This window comes from Panulirus ornatus, chromosome 50 (genome assembly GCF_036320965.1).
Source record: "Panulirus ornatus isolate Po-2019 chromosome 50, ASM3632096v1, whole genome shotgun sequence".
Lineage (NCBI taxonomy): Eukaryota > Metazoa > Arthropoda > Malacostraca > Decapoda > Palinuridae > Panulirus > Panulirus ornatus.
Genome location: NC_092273.1, coordinates 1254125 through 1275106, shown reverse-complemented (window position 1 = coordinate 1275106; position 20982 = coordinate 1254125). Strand labels below are relative to the sequence as shown.

Here is a 20982-nt window from a genome sequence, read left to right as displayed (position 1 = left end):
TGATCATTATCTTGTGGAGGCTAAGGTGAAGATTAGTATGGGTTTTCAGAAAAGAAGAGCGAATGTTGGGGTGAAGAAGGTGGTGAGAGTAAGTGAGCTTGGGAAGGAGACCTGTGTGGGGAAGTACCAGGAGAGACTGTGTACAGAATGGAAAAAGGTGAGAACAATGGAAGTAAGGGGAGTGGGGGAGGAATGGGATGTATTTAGGGAATCAGTGATGGATTGCGCAAAAGATGCTTGTGGCATGAGAAGAGTGGGAGGTGGGCTGTTTAGAAAGGGTAGTGAGTGGTGGGATGAAGAAGTAAGAGTATTAGTGAAAGAGAAGAGAGAGGCATTTGGACGATTTTTGCAGGGAAAAAATGCAATTGAGTGGGAGAAGTATAAAAGAAAGAGACAGGAGGTCAAGAGAAAGGTGCAAGAGGTGAAAAAAAGGGCAAATGAGAGTTGGGGTGAGAGACTATCAGTAAATTTTAGGGAGAATAAAAAGATGTTCTGGAAGGAGGTAAATAGTGTGCTTAAGACAAGGGAGCAAATGGGAACTTCAGTGAAGGGCGTAAATGGGGAGGTGATAACAAGTAGCGGTGATGTGAGAAGGAGATGGAATATAAGTTTGTTGAGTATTCCTGGTAAATTATATGGGAGGGTATTGATTGAGAGGGTGAAGGCATGTACAGAGCATCAGATTGGGGAAGAGCAGTGCGGTTTCAGAAGTGGTAGAGGATGTGTGGATCAGGTGTTTGCTTTGAAGAATGTATGTGAGAAATACTTAGAAAAGCAAATGGATTTGTATGTAGCATTTATGGATCTGGAGAAGGCATATGATAGAGTTGATAGAGATGCTCTGTGGAAGGTATTAAGAATATATGGTGTGGGAGGCAAGTTGTTAGAAGCAGTGAAAAGTTTTTATCGAGGATGTAAGGCATGTGTACGTGTAGGAAGAGAGGAAAGTGATTGGTTCTCAGTGAATGTAGGTTTGCGGCAGGGGTGTGTGATGTCTCCATGGTTGTTTAATTTGTTTATGGATGGGGTTGTAAGGGAGGTAAATGCAAGAGTCCTGGAAAGAGGGGCAAGTATGAAGTCTGTTGGGGATGAGAGAGCTTGGGAAGTGAGTCAGTTGTTGTTCGCTGATGATACAGCGCTGGTGGCTGATTCATGTGAGAAACTGCAGAAGCTGGTGACTGAGTTTGGTAAAGTGTGTGGAAGAAGAAAGTTGAGAGTAAATGTGAATAAGAGCAAGGTTATTAGGTACAGTAGGGGTGAGGGTCAAGTCAATTGGGAGGTGAGTTTGAATGGAGAAAAACTGGAGGAAGTGAAGTGTTTTAGATATCTGGGAGTGGATCTGTCAGCGGATGGAACCATGGAAGCGGAAGTGGATCATAGGGTGGGGGAGGGGGCGAAAATTTTGGGAGCCTTGAAAAATGTGTGGAAGTCGAGAACACTATCTCGGAAAGCAAAAATGGGTATGTTTGAGGGAATAGTGGTTCCAACAATGTTGTATGGTTGCGAGGCGTGGGCTATGGATAGAGATGTGCGCAGGAGGATGGATGTGCTGGAAATGAGATGTTTGAGGACAATGTGTGGTGTGAGGTGGTTTGATCGAGTAAGTAACGTAAGGGTAAGAGAGATGTGTGGAAATAAAAAGAGCGTGGTTGAGAGAGCAGAAGAGGGTGTTTTGAAATGGTTTGGGCACATGGAGAGAATGAGTGAGGAGAGATTGACCAAGAGGATATATGTGTCGGAGGTGGAGGGAACGAGGAGAAGAGGGAGACCAAATTGGAGGTGGAAAGATGGAGTGAAAAAGATTTTGTGTGATCGGGGCCTGAACATGCAGGAGGGTGAAAGGAGGGCAAGAAATAGAGTGAATTGGAGTCATGTGGTATACAGGGGTTGACGTGCTGTCAGTGGATTGAAGCAAGGCATGTGAAGCGTCTGAAGTAAACCATGGAAAGCTGTGTAGGTATGTATATTTGCGTGTGTGGACGTGTGTATGTACATGTGTATGGGGGGGGGGGGCATTTCTTTCGTCTGTTTCCTTGCGCTACCTCGCAAACGCGGGAGACAGCGACAAAGTATAAAAAAAAAAAAAAAAAAAAAAAAAAAAAAAAAAAAAAATATATATATATATATATATATATATATATATATATATATATATATATATATATATTATTCCTGGGGATGGGGAGAAAGAATACTTCCCACATGTCGGAGGTGGAGGGAACGAGGAGAAGAGGGAGACCAAATTGGAGGTGGAAAGATGGAGTGAAAAAGATTTTGTGTGATCGGGGCCTGAACATGCGGGAGGGTGAAAGGAGGGCAAGGAATAGAGTGAATTGGAGCGATGTGGTATACCGGGGTTGACGTGCTGTCAGTGGATTGAATCGGGGCATGTGAAGCGTCTGGGGTAAACCATGGAAAGCTGTGTAGGTATGTATATTTGCGTGTGTGGACGTATGTATATACATGTGTATGGGGGTGGGTTGGGCCATTTCTTTCGTCTGTTTCCTTGCGCTACCTCGCAAACGTGGGAGACAGCGACGAAGCAAAAAAAAATATATATATATATATATATATATATATATATATATATATATATATATATTATTATTATTATTATACTTTGTCGCTGTCTCCCACGTTTGCGAGGTAGCGCAAGGAAACAGACGAAAGAAATGGCCCAACCCCCCCCATACACATGTATATACATACGTCCACACACGCAAATATACATACCTACACAGCTTTCCATGGTTTACCCCAGACGCTTCACATGCCCTGCTTCAATCCACTGACAGCACGTCAACCCCGGTATACCACATCGCTCCAATTCACTCTATTTCTTGCCCTCCTTTCACCCTCCTGCATGTTCAGGCCCCGATCACACAAAATCTTTTTCACTCCATCTTTCCACCTCCAATTTGGTCTCCCTCTTCTCCTCGTTCCCTCCACCTCCGACACATATATCCTCTTGGTCAATCTTTCCTCACTCATTCTCTCCATGTGTCCAAACCACTTCAAAACACCCTCTTCTGCTCTCTCAACCACGCTCTTTTTATTTCCACACATCTCTCTTACCCTTACGTTACTCACTCGATCAAACCACTTCACACCACACATTGTCCTCAAACATCTCATTTCCAGCACATCCATCCTCTTGCGCACAACTCTATCCATAGCCCACGCCTCGCAACCATACAACATTGTTGGAACCACTATTCCTTCAAACATACCCATTTTTGCTTTCCGAGATAATGTTCTCGACTTCCACACATTCTTCAAGGCCCCCAGAATCTTCGCCCCCTCCCCCACCCTATGATCCACTTCCGCTTCCATGGTTCCATCCGCTGCCAGATCCACTCCCAGATATCTAAAACACTTTACTTCCTCCAGTTTTTCTCCATTCAAACTTACCTCCCAGTTGACTTGACCCTCAACCCTACTGTACCTAATAACCTTGCTCTTATTCACATTTACTCTTAACTTTCCTCTTTCACTCACTTTACCAAACTCAGTCACCAGCTTCTGCAGTTTCTCACATGAATCAGCCACCAGCGCTGTATCATCAGCGAACAACAACTGACTCACTTCCCAACCTGTCTCATCCCCAACAGACTTCATACTTGCCCCTCTTTCCAAAACTCTTGCATTCACCTTCCTAACAACCCCATCCATAAACAAATTAAACAACCATGGAGACATCACACACCCCTGCCGCAAACCTACATTCACTGAGAACCAATCACTTTCCTCTCTTCCTACACGTACACATGCCTTACATCCTCGATAAAAACTTTTCACTGCTTCTAACAACTGGAGGAAGTAAAGTGTTTTAGATATCTGGGAGTGGATCTGGCAGCGGATGGAACCATGGAAGCGGAAGTGGATCATAGGGTGGGGGAGGGGGCGAAGATTCTGGGGGCCTTGAAGAATGTGTGGAAGTCGAGAACATTATCTCGGAAAGCAAAAATGGGTATGTTTGAAGGAATAGTGGTTCCAACAATGTTGTATGGTTGCGAGGCGTGGGCTATGGATAGAGTTGTGCGCAAGAGGATGGATGTGCTGGAAATGAGATGTTTGAGGACAATGTGTGGTGTGAAGTGGTTTGATCGAGTGAGTAACGTAAGGGTAAGAGAGATGTGTGGAAATAAAAAGAGCGTGGTTGAAAGAGCAGAAGAGGGTGTTTTGAAATGGTTTGGTCACATGGATAGAATGAGTGAGGAAAGATTGACCAAGAGGATATATGTGTCGGAGGTGGAGGGAACGAGGAGAAGAGGGAGACCAAATTGGAGGTGGAAAGATGGAGTGAAAAAGATTTTGTGTGATCGGGGCCTGAACATGCAGGAGGGTGAAAGGAGGGCAAAGAATAGAGTGAATTGGAGCGATGTGGTATACCGGGGTTGACGTGCTTTCAGTGGGTTGAATCAAGGCATGTGTATGGGGGTGGGTTGGGTCATTTCTTTCGTCTGTTTCCTTGCGCTACCTCGCAAACGCGGGAGACAGCGACAAAGCAAAAAAAAAAAAAATATATATATATATATAAGGTGAAGATTTGTATGGGTTTTCAGAAAAGAAGAGTGAATGTTGGGGTGAAGAGGGTGGTGAGAGTAAGTGAGCTTGGGAAGGATACTTGTGTGAGGAAGTACCAGGAGAGACTAAGTACAGAATGGAAAAAGGTGAGAACAATGGAAGTAAGGGGAGTGGGGGAGGAATGGGATGTATTTAGGGAATCAGTGATGGATTGCGCAAAAGATGCTTGTGGCATGAGAAGAGTGGGAGGTGGGTTGATTAGAAAGGGTTGTGAGTGGTGGGATGAAGAAGTAAGATTATTAGTGAAGGAGAAGAGAGAGGCATTTGGACAATTTTTGCAGGGAAAAAATGCAATTGAGTGGGAGATGTATAAAAGAAAGAGACAGGAGGTCAAGAGAAAGGTGCAAGAGGTGAAAAAGAGGGCAAATGAGAGTTGGGGTGAGAGAGTATCATTAAATTTTAGGGAGAATAAAAAGATGTTCTGGAAGGAGGTAAATAAAGTGCGTAAGACAAGGGAGCAAATGGGAACTTCAGTGAAGGGCGCAAATGGGGAGGTGATAACAAGTAGTGGTGATGTGAGAAGGAGATGGAGTGAGTATTTTGAAGGTTTGTTGAATGTGTTTGATGATAGAGTGGCAGATATAGGGTGTTTTGGTCGAGGTGGTGTGCAAAGTGAGAGGGTTAGGGAAAATGATTTGGTAAACAGAGAAGAGGTAGTAAAAGCTTTGTGGAAGATGAAAGCTGGCAAGGCAGCAGGTTTGGATGGTATTGCAGTGGAATTTATTAAAAAAGTGGGTGACTGTATTATTGACTGGTTGGTAAGGTTATTTGATGTATGTATGTCTCATGGTGAGGTGCCTGAGGATTGGCGGAATGCGTGCATAGTGCCATTGTACAAAGGCAAAGGGGAAAAGAGTGAGTGCTCAAATTACAGAGGTATAAGTTTGTTGAGTATTCCTGGTAAATTATATGGGAGGGTATTGATTGAGAGGGTGAAGGCATGTACAAAGCATCAGATTAGGGAAGAGCAGTGTGGTTTCAGAAGTGGTAGAGGATGTGTGGATCAGGTGTTTGCTTTGAAGAATGTATGTGAGAACTACTTAGAAAAGCAAATGGATTTGTATGTAGCATTTATGGATCTGGAGAAGGTATATGATAGAGTTGATAGAGATGCTCTGTGGAAGGTATTAAGAATATATGGTGTGGGAGGCAAGTTGTTAGAAGCAGTGAAAAGTTTTTATCGAGGATGTAAGGCATATGTACGTGTAGGAAGAGAGGAAAGTGATTGGTTCTCAGTGAATGTATGGTTGTTTAGTTTGTTTATGGATGGGGTTGTTAGGGAGGTAAATGCAAGAGTTTTGGAAAGAGGGGCAAGTATGAAGTCTGTTGGGGATGTGAGAGCTTGGGAAGTGAGCCAGTTGTTGTTCGCTGATGATACAGCGCTGGTGGCTGATTCATGTAAGAAACTGCAGAAGCTGGTGACTGAGTTTGGTAAAGTGTGTGAAAGAAGAAAGTTAAGAGTAAATGTGAATAAGAGCAAGGTTATTAGGTACAGTAGGGTTTAGGGTCAAGTCAATTGGGAGGTAAGTTTGAATGAAGAAAAACTGGAGGAAGTAAAGTGTTTTAGATATCTGGGAGTGGATCTGGCAGCGGATGGAACCATGGAAGCGGAAGTGGATCATAGGGTGGGGTAGGGGGCGAAAATCCTGGGAGCCTTGAAGAATGTGTGGAAGTCGAGAACATTATCTCGGAAAGCAAAAATGGGTATGTTTGAAGGAATAGTGGTTCCAACAATGTTGTATGGTTGCGAGGCGTGGGCTATGGATAGAGTTGTGCGCAAGAGGATGGATGTGCTGGAAATGAGATGTTTGAGGACAATGTGTGGTGTGAGGTGGTTTGATCGAGTAAGTAACGTAAGGGTAAGAGAGATGTGTGGAAATAAAAAGAGCGTGGTTGAGAGAGCAGAAGAGGGTGTTTTGAAATGGTTTGGGCACATGGAGAGAATGAGTGAGGAAAGATTGACCAAGAGGATATATGTGTCGGAGGTGGAGGGAACGAGGAGAAGTGGGAGACCAAATTGGAGGTGGAAAGATGGAGTGAAAAAGATTTTGTGTGATCGGGGCCTGAACATGCAGGAGGGTGAAAGGAGGGCAAGGAATAGAGTGAATTGGATCGATGTGGTATTCCGGGGTTGATGTGCTGTCAGTGGATTGAATCAGGGCATGTGAAGTGTCTGGGGTAAACCATGGAAAGCTGTGTAGGTGTGTATATTTGCGTGTGTGGGCGTGTGTATATGCATGTGTATGGTGGTGGGTTGGGCCATTTCTTTCGTGTGTTTCCTTGCGCTACCTCGCAAACGCGGGAGACAGCGACAAAGCAAAAAAAAAAGAAATATATATATATATATATATATATATATATATATATATATATATATATATATATATATATCCTCTTTGTCAACCTTTCCTCACTCATTCTTTCTGTCTGTCTGAACCCTGTATCCTCTATATGATATGAATGCAGTTATGCAATTAAAGTCATAGGTTAATATCAGTAAATGATTTCATTTTAATTTCTTATCATTAATGGTTTTGGGCTGGAGGGTAAGTAAGAAACTTTGGTAGACCTGCTGAGTTCAACATGCTGCTTGTACTAAAATCATTGAAAACTATTAGAAGTTGGTACCATAAATGTAGAAGACAAATGGTTTAAGAAAACCCCAAGTTGCAACATGATAATGGTCGTAATGATGGTGATTTAGTGTAGGTAAGTGCTGGTGAGATGGTGGTGGTGTAAGAATCAATTGTGGCAGTGGTAGAGACCACTCTGAAATTTTTCATGACATTGGCATTGTATTATATTGCAAATTACACACTTGCTTCTTCTTTTGAAAAAGGTGTGAGGCTTATAATCAAGTAGATGTGGTATATGGGTGTTGTTCCTGGCATACTCATATATTTTTCGATTTAGGCCTAATTGAAGAATCAATCATTCGTCACTTGGTCATGCTAGGTAGTGTAGTGATCTGCACATTTGAGCAGTGCTGGACTATATGCAAAGTTGATTATCATAATTTGATGAATAGGAAAGATACCTTTCTCACTGATTACTTATGGCAATTTTTATTTTATTTATGTTCATTGTACTAAGTATTTGGGATTTGTATGAAGTGTGCGAATATAGTGAGATATTTCTTACTGATAGCAAAGTGTCAAGTATGTGGCCTGGATCTGATCAACCCTGTGTTTCTCACAGGACTTATGGTGGTGGTCTCTTTTACCAACTCCAGACCAGCATATTAGATGTTGCTCGCTCTTTGTAACTTTAGGACAGAATCTGTTGCTATCTGTAGAAAACTGATATATTTATATGCTTAAATAAAATTGATTTTTCAGTATGTTTTAGCAAGGAAATTTTACTACAGGTAAAGGGAATGAGGACAAGAGAGGCATTCCAGTAACACATGATGTTTACAACAAGTCTTGGCTCTATGTCAATGGTCATCCTGTTGTGTGCAGCAGATACATGGAGGTAGTGTAATGCTCTTTTATATACCTTTCAAAGGATAAGAAGTTATTTTCTGATTGTTTTATGCTGGAATGATAAGTTAAAGTGATGTACTACCTGTGTACAAGTTGTGCATTTATGTTGTTGGTTATCCTTTCATGTGCAACGGGTCTACAGAGGTCGTATATACTTATTATAGGTATACATATGTCACTTCACTGCTAGTTTATTGCACTTGATATGGGCTGGTATTATATGTTAAAAAAGATTATTTGTTTTCATGGTTTTTAACATTTGGGGAATCCCATTATCCCAACTGAAATATGTTTGGTTATTTGATTTAACTCCTTCAGTTTTTAAGAATGGCCAGAGGAATAGCAGTACCAATTCAAAATATAATTAAATTGTAACCCTGGGTTTAACACGTAAATACAGGGTTCAGGACTTTTTTGAGAGAGAATGAAGGTATACTTTAAGAAGTGGGTGATAAACTGTGCTCTTGCACCCACCAATGAGAAAAGTGAGGAAGAGAGGTGCGTGTTTTGAGGGGAGCTGAGTGGATGATTTAGCATTTTTATTGCAAGGGATTGAGTCCTCATAACAGGGAATATAAATGCAAAAGTTGATGTGGCAGATAAAGGCATGATTAGTAGTGTATTGTGTACCCAGTGTAAAGGAAAATGGACAGCAGTTTGTCGAGTTATTTGCCCAAAAGGGAATGCTTATTGGGATTACATGCTTCAGAAAAAGATAAACAGCATATTATTTATTTATTTATTTATTTATTTATTATACTTAGTCTCTGTCTCCCATGTTAGTGAGGTAGCACAAGGAAACAGATGAAAGAATGGCGCAACCCATTCACATACACATGTATATACATAAATGCCCACACACGCACATATACATACTTATACATTTCAACGCATACATACATATACGTACACAGACATAAACATATATACACATGTATATATTCTTACTTGTTGCCTTATCCATTACCATCACCACCCCGCCACACATGAAACAGCACACACACCCACCCACCCACCCCGCATGAGCGATGTAGCGCTAGGAAAGGACAATAAAGGCCACATTTTTACTCCATCCCTCTGCCTCCAATTTGGTCTCCTACTTTTCCTCGTCCCTCCACCTCTGACACATATATCCTCTTTCTCAATCTTTCCTCACACGTTCTGTTCATGTGACCAGACCATTTCAATACACCCTCTTCTGCTCTTTCAACCACACTTTTTATTACCACACGTCTCTCTTACCCTTTCATTACTTACTCGATCAAACCACCTCACACCACATATTGTCCTCAAACATTTCATTTCCAACACATCTACCCTCCTCTGCACAACTCTATCTATAGCCCATGCCCCGTAACCATATAACATTGTTGGAACCACTATTCCTTCAAATATACCCATTTTTGCTCTCTGAGATAACGTTCTCGCCTTCCACACATTCTTCAAATCGCCCCCAGAACCTTCTCCTCCTCCCCCACCCTATGACTCACTCCTGCTTCCATGGTTCCATCTGCTGCTAAATCCACTCCCAGATATCTAAAACACTTTACTTCCACCAGTTTTTCTCCATTCGAACCTGCCTCCCAGTTGACTTGTCCCTCAGCCCTACTGAACTTAATAACCTTGCTCTTATTAACATTTACTCTCAACTTTCTTCTTTCACACACTTAACACCAAATTCAGTCACCAACTTCTGCAGTTTCTCACCTGAATCAGCCACCAGTGCTGTATCATCAGCGAACAACAACTGACTCACTTCCCAAGCCTTCTCATCCATAACAGACTGCATACTTGCCCCTCTCTCCAAAACTCGTGCATTGCATTCACCTCCCTAACCACCCCATCCATAAACAAATTAAACAACCATGGAGATCACACACCCCCTGCTGTAAACCAATATTCGGTGGGAACCAATCACTCTCCCATCTTCCTACTCATACACATGCCTTACATCCTTGGTAAAAACTTTTCACTGCTTCTAGCAACCTGCCTCCCACACCATATACTCTTAATACCATCCACAAAGCATCTCTATTAACCCTATCATCTGCCTTCTCCAGATCCATAAATGCTACATACAAATCCATCTGTTTTTCTAAGTATTTCTGACATACATTCTTCGAAGCAATGCATGTATATATATGCAGGAGGGTGTTTTGTCTTCTCCTGGCGCTACCTTCACTGGATGGGGAGGATGCTATTTTATGTGTGGCGGGGTGGCAACGGGAATGGATGAAGGCAGAAAGTATGACTTTGTACATGTGTATATATGTATATGTCTGTGTATATATATGTTGAAAGGTAGACGGCGATTAAGTATAACATGAAAATGATAATTGATGGATGTGTATATTTTTTCATACATATTCACCATTTTCTGCATTAGTGAGGTGGTGCTAAGAACAGAGGACTGAGCCTTAGGGGGAATATCCTCACTTGGCCCCCTTCTCTGTTCCCTCTTTTGGAAAATAAAAGACAGGAGGGGAGGATTTCCAGCTCCCTGCTCCCTCCCCTTTTAGTCGCCTTTTACAACACGCAGAGAGAAGTTTATGGAAGAGAACATTCAAGGCATGTAAGGGAAACATTATTGTATGAGAACAAACATACTGAGAGGGACAGCAGGTGGGATGTGTCTTCATTTCTTAGTGGAGGTGAGTGTGAAGTTTGAAATGGTTGTAGGAAAAATAGAAATGATGTAGTTGGAGAGGAAATGATGAATGCAAACTTGGGAAAGAGGCCTGTGTACAGATGTACCAAGAGAGTAAAGAGTGGCATAAGGGGAGAATAAATTGAATACATAAAGTGGATGAGGAATGTAAGGAATGAAAGGTACACAGGAAAAAGATGTGTGAGTGAAGTGTGTGTTTTGTGAGTGGTAGAATGTGGGCATATGAGAAAGGATCATGAGTGGCATCTTAGGACAGTAAAGTTGCTAGTGGAAGAGAAAAGAGGCATATAAGGACAATACCTACTGGGCAGTGTGCAAGTGGTTGGGAGTTGTTCAAGAGAAAACATCAGGAAGTCATGAAGAAGGTACTGAAGCTGAAAAAGAGAATAAATCAGATAGGTAAGAGTCATGGTGAATATCAGGGAGAATGAGGTGTTGTGGAAGATGAATAGTAAGAGGAGAACCAGAAGACATATGGGATTGAAGGTGAGGGTAGCAGATGATAGTGAAAGAAGTAGATGATATTGATGATAGTAGATGAGAGTGAGGGGAGCAGATGACAGTAACCAGAACAGATGACAGTGAGGCAAGCAGATAAGAGGGATGAGAGCAAATGACAGTGATGGGAGCAGATGACAGTAATGGGAAAGGATGACAGTGACAGGAGCAGATGACAGTAAGGGGATCAGATGACAGTGATGGGAGCAGGTGACATTGATGGGAGCAGATGACAGAGAGGAGAGCAGATGACAGTGATGGGAACACGTGACTAATTAGAACACAAGACCCGTGACTGTGGGGAACAGATGACAGTTATGAGCTGATTATAGTAAGGGGAGCAGATGACAATGACAGAAGCAGATGACAGTAAGGGGAGAAGGTGATGGTAAGGGGAGTTGATGACTTTGACAGGAGCAGATGACAGTGACAGGAACTGATGACAGTAAGGGGAGCAGATGGCAGTGATGTTGATGAGAGCAGATGACACTGACAGTAGGAGATGACAGTGACAGGAGCAGATGATAGTTAAGGAAGCAGTTAACAGTGTTAGGAGTAAGTGATAGGGATGGGAGCAGATGACATTAAGGGTAGCAGATGACAGTGAGGGGAGCAAATGATAGCGTTGGGAGAGGTTGACAGTAAGAGAAGTGGATCACAGTCAATGGAGCAGATGACAGGGAGGGATATATATGACAGTGATGGGAGCAGAAGACAGTGAGAGGAATAGATGACAGTGTTTGGAGTAGTTGACAGTGAAGGAAGCAGATGAGAAGTGAGAGGAGCATATGGTAGTGATGAGAGCAGATGAAAGTGAGGGAAGCAGATGAAGGTGAGGCGAGCAGATGACAGTGATGGGAGTGGATGAGTGAGGGGAATAGATGATAGTAAGAGGAGCTGATGACAGTGATTGTAGCTGATGACATTTACAGGAGTAAGTGACAGTGGCAGAAGTGGATGATAGTAACAGTGAGTGTTGCCATAAACCACATTAAAGAGGAATGACTCGACAAACTTCTTCCTAAACAGTAATCCTCAAGCATGCATATACCTGGTTTCACCACCCCAACATAGGATATCGAGAGGGCAGTCTGTCTCAGACCTAGACTCATGGAACTCAGTGTTCATAAAGAAATGCAAAACAACCTTAGCATGAGCACTGAATTTCCTTTGGAGAAAAGGTCTAGATTCTGAGAATATGAAACTGACTCACATCACTCCACTCTACAAGGGTGGAAGCATAGCCGTACCAAAAAACTTATGACTGATAGCATTAACATTGTGCTTTATTGAAATCTTTGCAAGAGTCCTAAGAGTCAAATTGACTGAATTTATGGAACTGAACAGTCTACGTAACACAGGACAACATGGTTTTAGGGTGAGACAATGCAAAGATTAATCTTTTTATAGGTGAGCTATAGAATTAATTTTATGTTTTTCAATTACAGCTTGGTATGGCAAGCTAAACAGTGAGAATAAAAATAAACTTGAGAAAATTGTTAAGAAAGCTAGGATATTGGGCACAGACACAAAGCATTAGATGTGCTGTATCAGGAATGTGTAATGATGCAGGTGGAGAAGATCATGCAAGATGCAACCTATCCTCTACACTAATACTATATATTTCTGATGTTAGGAAGACTGTCTCTTCCTTTACACCGTGTCGATAGATTTAGGAAATCATTTGTACTAAAAAGCATTCTACTGATTAATCATATGAAGACACTGTAAGTCCTCTGTGATATAGCTTCTTAGTGAAACAGATGACTCGTTATGTGGTACTTTTATGTGATATTTTATCATTTTTATTTTATAGTTCTTATACTTTCTAATATTGAATGAGCTTCTAGCCATAAAGAATTTAATTTTGTATCATGAATACAATTTGACAATAAAGACATCTTATCTTACAAGGCTTTGCCTTTCTCAGTTTCTTGACTATTATGTTAGGATTGATGAAGTTCTGGAGAACAAACAAAATGCTAATGTAATTTATGCCAACTTTGCAAAAGCATTTAACAAATGTGATCATGGTGTTATGGCATATTGAATGCAAAGATTGGAAACAAAAAATTGGGAGATGGACATAAAACTTTTTAACTAACAGATCACAACATGTAGCTGTAAACCATATGATCTCACGTACCTCCATAGTAAAAAGCTTATCCCCCATGGAACTGTACTTGCACCTCTTTTACCTCATTCTTCTATTGAACATTGATGCAAGCATAAGCCACAGTTTCATATCATTCTTTGCAGGTGATGTAAGAATCAGTATGAAAACTACATTAATAGAGGATGATCAAAGGCTAGAGTAAGACATAAATGAACTCTTTAATTGGGCAACCGAGAACAACATGGTTTTCAGTATGTGTAAGTTTCATTTCCTGTGGTAAGGAGAAAATGAAGAAATAAAAAAGAAAATTGGAATACTAGGCAGACATAGACACTACCAAAACTAGTAGAATAATGTGAAAGACCCCAGATTAATAATGTGCAACTACCTAACCTTCAGCAGAAGAATGGTGAAATGGATCCTCCTCATTTACAAAACAAGAGATGGAAAACCATTGTTGATATTCAAGGCTGTAGTTCTTTTGCTGATTGAATATTACTGTGTAGTAACACAACCATATAAGGCTGGTGTAGTTGCAGAGTTAGAAAGTGTTGTAAGATCTTTTGGAGCCCATACTTCTTGGAACATAGACAGGAGAGGTATACATCATCTGTACCGGGAAAATCCTATAGGGTATGGTTCCCCACTTAACATCCAGAAATGACACCCTACTGGCATGAGAGGTATGGAAGACTTTGTAAGATACTGCCTCTGAAATCCAAAGTTGCAGCATGCACTAAAAGAAAGAATGCCATAAACATCAGGGGCCCAAAACTTTTCAGTACCTTGCCTTCTGTCATCAGGAACACCATGGGGCACTGAATAGAGAAGCTTAAGAGTACACTGGACTATGAGGGTTTTATGGGCTTGGAGGCTAGAGTTTTCAACAGCTTGGTTGAACATTGACCGAACCCTGCAGTTTAGACATATCCTTGGCTGTTGGGATAGAAGGTCCTTGAAGACATCATCAATTGTTATTTTTTCACACAGATTATTCGCTTCATGCAAACTCTCCAAAAGATAATATCAACACTTACAGAAAGAGAGACAGAAATAAAATTTTCTCAAAAAGGATGATTTAAGAAATATGAAAAGGTATTATTTGAACAAGACTAGCAAAGTGGTGTCTCAAGACACTGAAATATAGCCCACAAGACGAGTTCAGCATGGAGCTTGGTGTCATGCTGTTTCTTTCGCATTTTTACAAATGGTCATTATGTTGAAGGGAACCTGGACTAAGCAAGCCCTGCTTTTGGAGGAGAGAGCTGCTTTGCAGTAAGAGGCAGATTTTGTATTATCTTTTATCTGAATTTCCAGCAACTGATGGTTCAGCACCTTCTTTACTCCGGAGAAAATTATGTGAGGGAACTTGAAATTACCACAGCCCCCAGACTAGTTTACTAGGCTGCCACAGATGGCATGTGTAGGGCGCGCTTATTTACATTCTTTGCACTGCACTTGGTGGTGATACTGCAATTCTGTTGAGATTCTTAGCTTATTTTGCTTAAATTTAACCCTAGCTATGGCTTCTAAGACATATGAGATTGTCAGTCGTGGTGTCAAACATAAACACCAGTCCATATCGATCCAAGATAAAGTAGAACTGTTGAAAAAATGGACCATGGTGTTTTGGTGCATAAGCTGTGTGACATCTATAGCATTGGTTCATCAGCTGTGTATGATATAAAGAAGCAAGGGAGAAAATATTGAAATCCTATGCAGACAGCAATTCCAAGAAGCAAATGAAGATAAGAAAAACTATGAAAGATGGTAAGAGTACTGAGCACGATCGTGTGATTATGGAGTGGTTTCGACAGTGCCAGAGTGATGGAGTGGACTTGTCAGGTAGGATGATAATGGACCAGGCTAAGTTGTTCCATAAAGAACTTGAATTATAACATAAGCGTGACTATAGTGAAGGATGGCTTCAAAGATTCAAGAAGTGTTATGGAATTTCCATTACTAAAGTGTTTGGAGAAAAGTAGTCTGCAAACTACGAAGGAGCTCCCAAGTGTGTGGATGATTTTGCGAAACTCGTACTGACGAGCACCTCAGTCCTGAGCAGGGGGTATAATGCAGACGAAACTGCTTTATTCTGGCGATACACATGTAGGAAAACACTTAACAACACAAGGCGAAGAAGACCCCACAGGATTTAAACAGGGGTGTATCTAAAAGAAATAGTGCCTAAGGTAAGCACTGAAATTGTGCCCATCCAAACATATGACACCAACATTTTTTATTTTTATTTATCCGCTAAGGAGATTATGTTTTTACTGGCGTTTGTTTGTTTGTCTATGAGCATCTTTCAACCAAAGTTATGAACAAATTTTAATGAAATTTTCAGGAAAGTCAGAAATGACACAAGGACCAATTGATTAGATTTTGGGAGTAATCCGAATATTTGTCTGGATCCAGGATGCCATTACGGAAATATCAATTAACTATTGAACTAATGATGATATCAATGTGATTCCGAATGCCAAAGGTATGTTTTCATGGTCAAGAAATGTAAATCACTAAGATCCAAATCATTGTCTGGACACCATTATGCCACTGGTTACCCCCTTCAAGTGGCGCCCAGGGCACCTGCCCTACCTGCCATACCTTAGATATGCCACTGGATTCAAACAATCTAAGGACAGACTTACCATCTTAGGGTGCTCAAACATTTGATATTTGTTTAATTTAAATTTCTAGCAGTCCATGGTATACTTTAGACACATGGCAGATGTATAATTAGTGGTTTAGAGGTGTCTTGATGAATTATTATTACATGACCACAGATGGTCTGGCAAAATGGTTAATCTGACAAGGCTTTGGAACCAAGAGTGCCAGAAAATTGGTGGTGTACCTGTATTTCATTATAAAATTTCATTTTAATTTTCAAGTTCTTTTAGGTCATATATTTAAAAAATGTAGGCTTTAACTGTCGTCATAAAATTTTTTTACAGCAGACTGACTGCAAAAAATGTGTCCAAAATATCTTTTGGTTTTGAGTGCATAAGTATTTTAGTTTATGAAAAGAAATAAGGTCAAATGTAGAACCAATAATGATTTCTAGATATGTACACATTCATTAGCATTTGATGAATAGAGATTATTATTACAGATAGCGACAATAGTCTCCAACATGAATCCAGGTATCAATGCCACAACAGACTCAGAGGAGGTGATGCTTCTACAGCAGGCACTCCTCTGGATGCTTTATGATGCTGGCCACTTAGAGAGGTACCCTATGGCTATTGGTGAGTTTTTCAGACATAGTTTACTTTGTGCCATTGTATCTGTAAGAGCCTCCATGAATAGGGTTCTCTGTGCCTTTTTCTCTTCAGTCTTATATACTATATGGTTTAATACTGAGGTAAATGTGCAGAATAGTTCATATGAATATTTTGTGTACTGTATGCATTGCTGTACTTTATAATGTTAGATAACACTGGAGTGAGTATTTTGAAGGTTTGTTGAATGTGTTTGATGATAGAGTGGCAGATATAGGGTGTTTTGGTCGAGGTGGGGTGCGAACTGAGAGGATCAGGGAGAATGGTTTGGTAAACAGAGAAGAGGTAGTGAAAGCTTTGCGGAAGATGAAAGCCGGCAAGGCGGCAGGTTTGGATGGTGATGCAGTGGAATTTATTAGAAAAGGGGATGACTGTGTTGTTGACTAGCTACTGAGAATATTCAGTGTATGTATGGTTCATGGTGAAGTGCTTGAAGATTGGCAGAATGCATGCATAGTGCCATTGTACAAAGGCAAAGGGGATAAAGGTGAGTGATCAAATTACAGAGGTATAAGTTTGTTGAGTATTCCTGGGGAATTATATGGAAGGGTATTGATTGAGAGGGTAAAGGCATGTAGAGAGAATCAGATTGGGGAAAAGCAGCGTGGTTTCAGAAGTGGTAGAGGATGTGTGGATCAGGTGTATGCTTTGAAGAATGTATGAGAGGAAGACTTAGAAAAACAGATGGATTTGTATGTAGCATTTATGGATCTGGAGAAGGCATATGATAAGAGTTGATAGAGATACTCTATAGAAGGTATTAAGAGTATATGGTGTGGGAGGTAAGTTGCTAGAAGCAGTGAAAAGTTTTTATTGAGGATGTAAGGCATGTGTATGAGTAGAAAGAAAGTGATTGGTTCCCAGTGAATGTAGGTTTGCGGCAGGGGTGTGTGATGTCTCCATGGTTATTTAATTTGTTTATGGATGGGGTTGTTAGGGAGGTGAATCCAAGAGTTTTGGAGAGGGGGCAAGTATGCAGTCTATTATGGATGAGGGGGCTTGGGAAGGGAGTCAGTTGTTGTTTGCTGATGATACAGCGCCGGTGGCTGATTTGTGTGAGAAACTGCAGAAGCTGGTGACTGAGTTTGGTAAAGTGTGTGAAAGAAGAAAGCTGAGAGTAAATGTGAATAAGAGCAATCTTATTAAGTTCAGTAGGGTTGAGGGACAAGTCATTTGGGAGTTAAGTTTGAATGGAGAAAAAGTGGAGGAAGTGAAGTGTTTTAGATATCTAGGAGTAGATTTGGCAGTGGATGGAACTATGGAAGCGGAAATGAGTCACAGGGTGGGGGAGGGGGCAAAGGTTCTGGGAGCATTGAAGAATATGTGGAAGGCGAGAACATTATCTCGAAGAGCAAAAATGGGTATGTTTAAAGGAATAGTGGTTCCAACAATATTATGTGGTTGTGAGGCATGGGTTATAGTTAGGGTTGTGTGAAGGAGGGTGGGTGTGTTGGAAATTAAAAGTTTGAGGACAGTATGTAGTATGAGGTGGTTTGATTGAGTAAGTAATGAAAGGGTAAGAGAGATGTGTGGTAATAAAGAAGAGTGTGTTTGAGAGAGCATAAGAGGGTGTATTGAAATGGTTTGGTCACATGGAGAGAATGATTGAGAAAAGATTGACTAAGAGGATATATTTGTCAGAGGTGGAGGGAACGAGGAGAAGTGGGAGACCAAATTGGAGGTGGAAGGATGGAGTGAAAAAGATTCTGAGCGATCGGGGCCTGAACATGCAGGAGGGTGAATATCGTGCAAGGAATAGAGTGAATTGGAACGATGTGGTATACCTGGGTCGACGTGCTGTCAGTGGATTGAACCAGGGCATGTGAGGTGTCTGGGGTAAACCATGGAAAGTTCTGTGGGGCCTGGATGTGGAAAGGGAGCTGTGGTTTCGATGCATTACACATGACAGGTAGAGATTGAGTGTGAACAAATGTGGCCTTTGTTGTCTTTCCCTAGTGCTAACTCGCACGATCATGGGGGAAAGGGGGTGCCTTTTCATGTGTGGCGGGGTGGCAACAGGAATGGATGAAAGCAACAAGCATGACTAAGTACAAATGTATATATGTATATGTACATGTATATGTATGTATACGTTGAAATGTATAGGTCTGTATATGTGCGTGTGTGGGTGTTTATGTATATACATGTGTATGTGGGTGGATTGGGTCATTTTTTCGTTTGTTTCCTTGCACTACCTTGCTAATGTGGGAGACAGCAACAAAGTATAATAGATATAAAGAAAAACACTGAAGTAGAGAGAGCAGCAACTCATGTCTTGTAGCTTAAGTGTAACACTTACTTTCCAGAACATTTAAGTATCCTTAGAAGGTACACTTTGTTTTGAGATTCAGAGCACATCCATGTAGCTCTATATAAAATCATGTTTCCCCACACATTAACGGTGACATGATATAAATTGCTTTTACATACAGGTTTGTCTTTGGAGCATATTCTTTCTTTAACATGACCCTCAGTAGATCTTTGTTTTGGTTTGTACATTTTTTTTATTATTATTATTTTGCTTTGTCACTGTCTCTTGCGTTTGCGAGGTAGCGCAAGGAAACAGACGAAAGAAATGGCCCAGCCCACCCCCTACACATGTATATACATACACGTCCACACACGCAAATATACATACCCATACATCTCAATGTACACATATATATACACACACAGACACATACATATATACACATGCACACAATTCACACTGTCTGCCTTTATTCATTCCCATTGCCACCTCGCCACACATGGAATAACATCCCCCTTCCCCCTTATGTGTGCGAGGTAGCGCTAGGAAAGGACAACAAAGGCCCCATTCTTTCACACTCAGTCTCTAGCTGTCATGCAATAATGCCCGAAAGCACAGCTCCCTTTCCACATCCAGGCCCCACAGAACTTTCCATGGTTTACCCCAGACGCTTCACATGCCCTGATTCAATACATTGACAGCACGTCGACCCCGGTATACCACATCGATCCAATTCACTCTATTCCTTGCCCGCCTTTCACCCTTCTGCATGTTCAGGCCCCGGTCACTCAAAATCTTTTTCACTCCATCTTTCCACCTCCAATTTGGTCTCCCACTTCTCCTCATTCCCTCCACCTCCGACACATATATCCTCTTGGTCAATCTTTCCTCACTCATTCTCTCCATGTGCCCAAACCATTTCAAAACCCCCTCTTCTGCTCTCTCAACCATGCTCTTTTTATTTCCACACATCTCTCTTACCCTTACATTACTTACTCAGTCAAACCACCTCACACCACATATCATCCTCAAACATCTCATTTCCATCACATCCACCCTCCTGCGCACAACTCTATCCATAGCCCACGCCTCGCAACCATACAACATTGTTGGAACCACTATTCCTTCAAACATACCCATTTTTGCTTTCGGAGATAATGTTCTTGACTTCCACACATTCTTCAAGGCTCCCAGGATTTTCGCCCCCTCCCCCACCCTATGATTTACTTCCACTTCCATGGTTCCATCTGCTGCCAAATCCACTCCCAGATATCTAAAACACTTTACTTCCTCCAGTTTTTCTCCATTCAAACTTACCTCCCAATTAACTTGACCCTCAACCCTACTGTACCTAATAACCTTGCTCTTATTCACATTTACTCTTAACTTTCTTCTTTCACACACTTTACCAAACTCAGTCACCAGCTTCTGCAGTTTCTTACATGAATCAGTCACCAGCACTGTATCATCAGCAAACAACAACTGACTCACTTCCCAAGCTCTCTCATCCCCAACAGACTTCATACTTGCCCCTCTTTCCAAAACTCTTGCATTCACCTCCCTAACAACCCCATCCATAAACAAATTAAACAACCATGGAGACATCACACACCCCTGCTGCAAACCTACATTCACTGAGAACCAATCACTTTCCTCTCTTCCTACACGTACACATGCCTTACATTTTCGATAAAAACTTTTCACTGCTTCTAACAACTTGCCTCCCACACCATATATTCTTAGTACCTTCCACAGAGCATCTCTATCAACTCTATCATATGCCTTCTCCAGATCCATAAATTTTTTTTTCTTTTTTTTTTTATACTTTGTCGCTGTCTCCCGCGTTTGCGAGGTAGCGCAAGGAAACAGACGAAAGAAATGCCCCCCCCCCATACACATGTATATACATACGTCCACACACGCAAATATACATACCTACACAGCTTTCCATGGTTTACCCCAGACGCTTCACATGCCCTGATTCAATCCACTGACAGCACGTCAACCCCGGTATACCACATCGCTCCAATTCACTCTATTCCTTGCCCTCCTTTCACCCTCCTGCATGTTCAGGCCCCGATCACACAAAATCTTTT

General features: G+C 41.4%; 1 protein-coding gene across 1 annotated transcript in view; it reads left to right on the top strand.

Moving 5' to 3' along the window:
* The window catches only part of Mnn1 (menin 1), a 141918-nt gene that overhangs the window by 74169 nt on the left and 46767 nt on the right, over nt 1-20982 (top strand). Inside the window, exons 3-4 of the mRNA XM_071691039.1 lie at nt 7955-8061; nt 16467-16602. Coding sequence (XP_071547140.1) covers nt 7955-8061; nt 16467-16602 — 243 coding nt within the window. The remainder of the gene's footprint in view (nt 1-7954; nt 8062-16466; nt 16603-20982) is intronic.